Source organism: Nicotiana sylvestris, chromosome 1 (genome assembly GCF_000393655.2).
Source record: "Nicotiana sylvestris chromosome 1, ASM39365v2, whole genome shotgun sequence".
NCBI classification, from domain to species: Eukaryota; Viridiplantae; Streptophyta; class Magnoliopsida; order Solanales; family Solanaceae; genus Nicotiana; species Nicotiana sylvestris.
In genome coordinates, this window is record NC_091057.1 from 113,680,064 (window position 1) to 113,688,960 (window position 8,897).

The 8,897-nt window shown below is 38.0% G+C and overlaps 1 protein-coding gene across 1 annotated transcript; it reads right to left on the minus strand.

The window, feature by feature from the left end:
* Positions 1 to 16: 16 nt before the first annotated feature.
* On the minus strand, positions 17 to 2,355 carry LOC104235837 (putative clathrin assembly protein At1g03050). The gene is made up of 2 exons (XM_009789667.2): positions 1,716 to 2,355; positions 17 to 1,420 (listed from the first exon to the last, which is right to left on the minus strand). Exons 1-2 carry the CDS (start codon positions 2,353 to 2,355, stop codon positions 303 to 305), a joined length of 1,758 nt encoding a protein of 585 aa, XP_009787969.1. The 3' UTR covers positions 17 to 302.
* Positions 2,356 to 8,897: the final 6,542 nt, after the last annotated feature.

Consider the following 8,897-nt stretch of genomic DNA (forward strand, 5'->3'; position numbering starts at 1 on the left):
AAAGAAGGAAAAAGAATAAGGTGACACTAGCACTTTGTTTTAAGAAAATGTCACATTCTGTACACTGATAATGGATGTTGTCTACATGTAGTTTTGCAGTTCTCATATTTCAATATTGTAGCTTAGTTGTCTTTCTGAGAAAGCTGGCAATGCAGACATTGATTAGATGTGAACTTGCATACCTCTTCTTCCAGAATGCCACTTTCTTTCTGTACAATTTCATGACTTGTCTTTGTACTGAGATACCGCTGACCACAGGGAAAATGACATTACATTGTTGTGTAATCTTATCAGTGAAAGCTTTAGAAGGTTTGCCTGTAACCACCAATGTTATGTGGGTAAGGGTTTGGTTGTGCCTTGGCTAATGCTACCTGTCCTTGCATTCCATTTCTCTGATATTCTTGCCACATTAACTGCTCTTCCACTAGTAGTCTCTGTTTCTTCTCCATCTCTGACATCTGAACGTATGCTGGTGGAGCTATTGCCAGTGATGCTGCAAAAGGATCTGTGCCTGGTGCGGCTGTACTAGCTCCACCATTTGCCGTTGGAGGTGCAGGCAATGCTAACATTGCTGGCCGTCCTGCTGAGCCAAATGCTACGCTGCTTGCACTTCCAGTAGCCACAACACCTGAGCTGGCTACTGCCTGTGCCACTGCTCCTTGTTGGTACATGCCATCAAGTGTTGATGTGTCAAAGCCTCCGGGGAAGGAAGCTTTCTGGTTTGACAATTGGCTTGCGGACTGAACCAGTGCTGTCTCCCAGTCTCCTGAATCGTTGAATGCATGCCATGGTGAAATGCTTGTTGTAGGATTGGTCGTTGCTTGGCCACCATCAAACAGGGCTAAAGCCAGTTGATCTCCATGTTCTTCCGTAGTTGGAACATCTTCACTCAAGTTCAACAAATCTCCTACTTCTTGGGTCACCACGTCTTTCTTGTCATCTTCCTCTTTCTTTTCTTCTGTTTCTTTGGGCAATACCTCTGGTGCTGGTAATGCCTTAACTGCATTTATGTCCTCTTCGGGTTCAGTTTTAGTTTCCTGCTTTTCAGTTTCTTGAACATGCTCAGTAGTTGTCTCGTTGCGTATTGCTGCCTTCCTGTTCTGTTCTCTGAAGGACTTTTCTCGTATAAGGTCATCCATGCGCTCAAGTTTCTTCGGTGGAATGATCTCAATATCTGGATATTCAGAAGTGCGTGCAAGTCCAACTGTTTTACCCCAATCGTAGAACTGCTCGAGCTCCTCATATTGCTTATTAATTCTGAAGAAAATCTCGAGAACTTTTACAGAGTCGGGGATTGATAGTTCTATGAACTTATCGAACAGAATAGTTATGATTTCTGTTAAATCATAATAAAGCTGGAAACTTTCCTTCACTAATGGATAAAGAGCCACAATCACGACTCTGTTGTTCTTTGCCAAACCTGTAACATATAGTGGAAATTTATATTTAAAGACTACCTTTAGAAAGGAGTCGGTAAAATACGAGCAAGCCCTTAAGGTTTTATAAGATGTTAACAAAACTTGAGTTTTGTTAACCTCATTTATTATCTTCTCATCATTTCTTTTCTCTTCATTTCAGCTACTTTACTTCTATGCTAATTCTATATTGGCATTTGATATTCATTCCTTATAAGATGCATTGCTGATTGAATTACCAAAATATTTATGAAATTGACAAGAAATATTAAAGCAAAAGTGGAGTTAGGAAATACTAACCTGCAGGTCGGCAAGCTAAGAATCGCTCTAGGAGCTGCATGAGATGATGAATCCTTGAGAAAACTCGATCATTCTTCATTTCCCTCAAAGGAGTGGCTTTTACCCCCTTGGCATTATGACGAGCCTCTTCTTCATCATCGTTGTATGAAAATGCACTGCGTTTTCCCCTGCGGTTTTGCATCTTAAATTCCAGGTGTTCATCAAGGTACAAAGCATATGATCGTACAAATGCAGAACAATCCCAGGAGTTAGATCTTGAGTCACGAAAATCAGACATGTTAAGAAGCCTGGTTCCTCGCCTTGTGGCAAAGAAAATCTCATCCTCGTAAGATGGATCGCCATCAGAGAGCAGCCTATGGATCAACATGAGTGCCTTAAGCGCCACAACCCAATTCTTGGTCTTTCCAAGGCGTCTGGAAATGAAGCTAACACATGCACCAACATAGGCTCGAGAATAAGAAGTTAAGCTTAGAATCTCTCTTATATGCCTCTCCTCCGGTGGGTACTCTTCGTGTCGGGTCACCTTCACAATGGCTACTTCAAGATCGGACAAGGAGGCACTGCTGCCAACTTTTGCCAAGCTTATGCTCGTCTGGTCCTTCACTGCCCCAATTGCCTTTCTAAGCGTGCTTGGAGCCATGATGTTTCAGACTTGTAAGTCTCAAAAATATTTTAATATACTGCTGATTATTTTTCTCTTCAACTATTCACAAGGATGGCAGTATTAACCTGAAAGAAATGAAACAAAAACAACCCCCAATGACTTCAAGATTAAACATGCATGCATGGTATGTTACGTAAAATCTCATCAAAAACAGCAAATTAATTAAGGACGTAGTAGAACATTATTTTACACCTGTTGTACTGAATTTTGTGGTAAAACAGATGGAAAACTATGAAAGACTCAGTTTTGCAACGAGGGAATAGTTCAAAAGGAAGGAGAATTTACTGGAGTTGGAGAAAGAAAATGAAAAGGGAGAAAATGAGATATGTGCAGCTCTTTCTTCTCTTTTTTCCTGATTAAAATTTTCGCTTTCTCCCTCTTGTTTTTCTCTCTGCTTGAGTTGCTCCAATAACCATAGAAATACCCTGTGCTTTAGCAGCATATTTCGGGAGGCTAATGGAAATATTTTCAAAACAGAGTTACCACTTGCAAATTTGTGATGAATGAAAATTCTGTCTTAAAGCTTTTTTTTTTTCCCCTCGTTTCTGAATTTTTGTGAAGAGAAGAATTATGGTAAATTTTTTAAGGCAATACCAATTATTTTGGAGATGGACCTGGCTAACTGGCTTACTCGCTTAGGATCGATCACCTGTGACGTTCTCTATGTGCCTCTGCATTATACTTACCAATTACCATGTTTGTATTATGTTACACGTGAATTGATAGAAAATAAAATATATGAACAAAACTTATAGAAAAATAATGGAGGGCCATAGAAAGATATAAAATGAAGAGAAAAGCGAGTTAATTTTTTATTCAATTCATCCCATCTTAATTTTGTTTCAGGTTTTTTAAATATACTAGTTTTAGTGTATACGCGTTGCGCGTGTATATCATCACATAAATATTATATTAAAAATTATGTTTAAATTATAAAACATTAAGTGTAAGCTTGGTAAATGATAACATTGATCCTAAATAGGTAACTCGAGGAAGGAAGAAACTTAGTCTCATAGAAGTAGGGGTGTACAAACCGCACCAAATCGAAAAGTCAAACCAAATCGATTAAAAAACCCGACTAGGTTTGGTTTGATTTGGTTTGGTATTGAGTAAAAAACTCGAACCAAACCGACATATAAATATAATTTTTTTATATATACTTTTAAGACCTTATATAGAATTTTCTTTATAAAAATTCTAGAAATATTTGGCATTCTCTTCTGGAATGTAATATTTAATTGAATATGAATTACTCCATTTTTATTAACCTTAAGTAATGGGTTATATGATCACTTTCTTAAGTGTTACTGAAATGTGTTAATCTCTTTGTTCTTCCATGTTCATATGTCAAGGATTTATTAAATTCTTATATCTTTTTCGAATTTGAAGTGGTATTTCGACAATCTAAAATTAAATAGAACCTAACATTAATTATGTATCATATTGATTTTTATCTTTGATTTGTAAATTCCTTTAACCTTGAAAGTATTGTGTCACGCCCTGAACCTGGGCCTAGACGTAACACGACATTCGGTGCCTGACTACATGTGACCGGGCGAACCAACTGGCTGGCTGAATCAACATGTGGTATCATAACATACTGAATGCGGAAGATAAACTAACACATGCTGATATACTGAAAGTCTGGATGATATAAATCAAAGTGCGAAAATACTAATACAATTCTGTAACATATTTGTGGCCAACATATCTTACTATGAAAAGTCTGTGACTCTGTCTAACTGTTACTCTAGTCTATGAAGCCTCTAATGAAGTACTAAAAACACTGACTATCTGTAAATACTGAAAGGCTGTAAAGTAATGATAATGCCCCGAAAGAACTGGGGTCACCAAATAGCTGGTACGAGAATCCTAGTGCTCGGAATCATCAACCTGTAAATCATTACCTGCATTGTGAGATGCAGGCCTCGGGCAAAAGGGACGTCAGTACATTTGAATTGTACTGGTATGTAAGGCAACTGAAAGAAAGAATTATAAATGTTGAAACTGAAACTAAGCTTATAACTGAGAATTATTAATTGATAACTGAAATGATAACTATTGAAACTGAAACTGAAATGATAACTGATAACTGATAACTGAAATGATCACTAATAAATGATAACTGGACTGATAACTGGTAACTAAACTGATAACTGATAACTAAACTAATAACTGGTAACTGATAACTGAACGGTAACTAATAATTGAACTGAAAGGAAGTAAAGATATGAATACTCCCTCTTCTGAATGATGAACAACCTATTTATCTGTATATTAAACTGCGGCCTCAATCCCAATATATATGTGTGCACAAACTGCGGCCTCGGGCCCAAGTATATGTATACATAACTGCGACCTCAGGTCCAAAATTCATAAAGCATAAACTGTGGCCTCAGGCCCAAAGATGCATAACGCATAAACTGCGGCCTCATGCCCAAATACAAGTGTTCAACATTCAGGGATTTAAAATCAGGGACTGAGAATCATACTGCAATATATGATAGTGAAATACTGAATCACATTGAGTTACGTAAATACTGGAATACTGAATAGGACTAGACTGAGACATATATTCTTGAACTGATTATGAACACTGAAACTTCAACTGTTTATAGCATACTGAGTAATCTATACTAAGACTCGGGGGCATCAAGCCCAAGTCTATATTGAATACGCATTGAGCTTACAGCGTTCAAAATGAAAGTCATGACCGAGTTATGAAGCTAGAGAATAGAAGCTCTACAATTATTCAAGGAACTAGGCTTAACTATATTTTTGAGGCAATTGATACGTCGTAAATGAAACGTAGTGTAGGGAGAATCATTAATAATCCCAAACATAGAGAGTTGGCCTCACATACCTTAACTTCCTGCTCTTGAGCATAATACAACATTCGCCAACCCCTTCAACTTCAATCTATATCAATACAAGTCAAAGGGATTTCGTATTAGCAATAATACTCATGTTTTGGTCACTTAGGCATTTTCTCAAACACTTGGTGGCATAAAGCTTCATAGTCCTTATTAATGGTGTCTCTACACCCAATAACCTATTTCTTGCTCATAGATAAATTCTAAAGTCTCAAATAGTTATAATCAACATTATTCTTTATCACCCATAAGGTAAACAACACCCTTAACCAATAATCAACAATCAACAAGCCAAACCTATAATTGTTCATGCTTTTCTATCAAACTCATCAACTCATATCTCATGAACTTGAGTCAATAATCATTAATCCAATGCTAGAATCAATTAGAGGGTGAAGACATTACCTTTTGACGTTCAATCTTCTTGAATTCGAGTTCTAGGATTTCTTCTCTCAACAATGTTGCCCAAACGAATATCTAATGATATGGAGGGTTTACCCATGTTAATAAGATATTGGGATATTGAAATTAACTTAGAATCACCATTAGAACTTACCTTGGGTGGTGGAAGGACCCTTAGGGAGTTAGGTTTTTGAGAGTTCTCCTTTCTAGAGCACGTTTTTATGTTTTGGGGCTGTGGGGGACGAAATATAGCTTTAAAATGACCCCCACTGGTGTGCCCAAGCATCTGGAGGCCTTCCCGCGCTACTGACCGCGCTAAACGGCAGTAACACTGCCTCAAAATTAGCGCGGCCGTGCTAAGGGCGCGCATATTGCATACTGTTATGTAAAATACGCATAACCTTTTGCACAGAGATCCGTTCGATCTCTATAATATATACCGTTAGAAAGCTATTTCAAAGTCCTACAACTTTCATGCTTTGAGTTTTCCCAAATTCTTTACTCATTTTCACTAAAACTTGCTGGAATACGAACTTTCTGCAAACTTAGTCGATTTTGTCAAATCTTATGCACCTCACTTTCCATCTTGATTTTGAAATAACTATTTTCACCCATAATCATACCGATGGGACTTTACATGCGCAAAATATAACCTTACTATTCCTTTAACTCATTCATACCTGAGCCGAATTTATGGGGTGTTACATTATCTCCCCATTGGGATCATTCGTCCTCGAATGATTGTCCTGACTGTAACTTCTGCTATCTCCTGACCTTAAACAGGTCTGGTGGAAACATGAACTTTCATTAACACTTGTATACTAAACTGAATGAATACCTGATTACTGAACTGTTGCAATACTAAACTGAATGACTACTACATTGACTGAATATTGGTCTACCATGGATACGTGAATACTGAACTAACATAGATATATGAATATTGAACTGGCACGAATATTTGAGTAATCTAAGTACTAAGCTGGCATGAATGTCTAAGTATTGGACTAACATGAGTAGTTGAGTATTGAGCTGACATGAGTATCTGAGTACTGAACTGACATGAGTATTTGAGTACTCGAAAGTTGAATATTATAACATGACACGTGAAATACTGGTTGTACCACCACTAATAATGGTGGCAACTCCAACTCATAAGCTAATTGACCAATCCTTCGCAAGAATCTATAAGGCCTAATATAGCAGAGACTATGCTTCCCCTTCTTCCCAAATCTCATAACGCTTTTCATAAATGAAACTTTCAGAAACACTCAATCATCAACTTGAAACTCTAGGTCTCTATGTCGCACGCTCGAATAGGACTTTTGGCGGCTCTGAGTTTTCTTCAAACGCTCTTGAATCAACTTAACTTTCTCCATTGCCTGATAGACTAAATTTGGTCCCAACAATTCCTCTTCACCAACTTTGAACCAACCAATTGGCGATCTACACCTTCGCCCATACAGAGTCTCTCACAGTGCTATCTTGATACTAGAATGGTAGGTGTTATTATTAGCAAGGTCAATGAGAGGTATGTGATTATCCCAATTACTTTAACATCAAGGACATATCCTCAATTGTTTGAATAATGCGCTCTTCCTGGCCATCTTTCTGAGGATGAAAAACTTGTGTCTAATCCTTCTGAAAGGACTTCTAAAAGTTTATTTTAAACTGAGCACCATAATCCGGAATGACGGACAACGGAGTCCCACACATCAGACGATTTTCTGAATGTACAACTCAGTATAATCTTCTACTGAATCTGTAGTTTTTTTTACTGGCAAGAAGCGTGCTAACTTGGTAAGTCGATTTACGATCATCCAATCAAATCATGCTTTTAAAATGAGCAAGATAATCCCGTTATAAATTTCCATATTTACCATCTCCACTCAAAAGTATATGTATCTTGGGATGAAAACACTAGACTTCTACTGCTTGACTTTCACTTGCTAGCAATTCGGACAATTGGCCACAAAGTCTGCGACGTTCTTTTTCATGTCGTTCAACCAATAAATCTCCTTGGTCATGATGCATATTTGGGGAAACGGGATGGAAAGAATACCAGGAATTATGAGCTTCTAACATGATCTTTCCTCTTTAAGTCCATCAATGTCTGGAATACACAATTTGTCTTGGTACCTCAAAGTACCATCATCTCCCCCTTATTCAAAATCCATCATCTTATACTTGTGAATCCCCTCTTTCAACTGCAATACGTAGGGATCATTGTCACACCTCCTTTTCCACTACACTCCCGGAAGGGCGTAAAGGAGTTTTTCCATTTAAAGGACAATCAGAATGGGATTTGGTTATTAATTGTAGAGTCGCCACTTGGGAGATTAATGGTGTCCCAAGTCACCAGTTGAATCCCGAACCAAGGAAAAATATGACTCTGTTACAGTCTGCGAACCAGAAATTCGAGTAAGGAATTTTGTTACCCGGGAGAAGGTGTTAGGCACTCCCGGGTTCCGTGGTTCTAGCACGGTCGCTTAACTGCTGCATTTGATTTTATCTGATTTTAACACATGCTAGCTTATGTTCCATCTATTCGTAAACCGCTTTTTATCATTATTTATTTTAAAATAATTGCGACGTCGTGAATACGCGTTTCGAATCACGTCGCAATCAATGCACCCGTGGTTGTCAACACATTTCGACTTCGTCGAGATTTTGGATTTGGGTCGCATCAATGCGCACCCGAGTTTAAGAAGGTAATTTAATTAATATCGCGCCTAGAGATTCTAACGTAATATTATTTTGGGGAAGGCCGTGAAGTTCGCTAAATGGCCCTCCCAAATTCTAATCATTTTTAATAACCATTTATTGAGGGCCCCACATTTATTTATTTTTGTTCGGTGAGGCTCGTCTCAATTCGTGAACCTCTTTTCTATCATTATTGATTTTATAAGAATTACGATGTCGTGAAAACGTGTTTCGAACCCCGTCGCAATCAATGCGCCCGTGATTGTCAACACATTTCGACTTCATCGAGATTTGGATTTGGGTCACGTCAATGCGCACCCGAATTTAGGAAAGTAATATTATTAAACTAACGCGCCTAAAGCAATTTCGCGTTTACAACTTTGTGAGGGCCACGAGAATTCCACTAGGTGGCACGCCATGAATTCTAAGGATCAAAATATTAATTAAGCGAGGGCCATGCATTTTGAGATTTCATTTGGCGCGGCGCGCCTTGACTAATCTATTTAAAAGATTGCTAATTTTAGTTTTGAGGGCCATAGC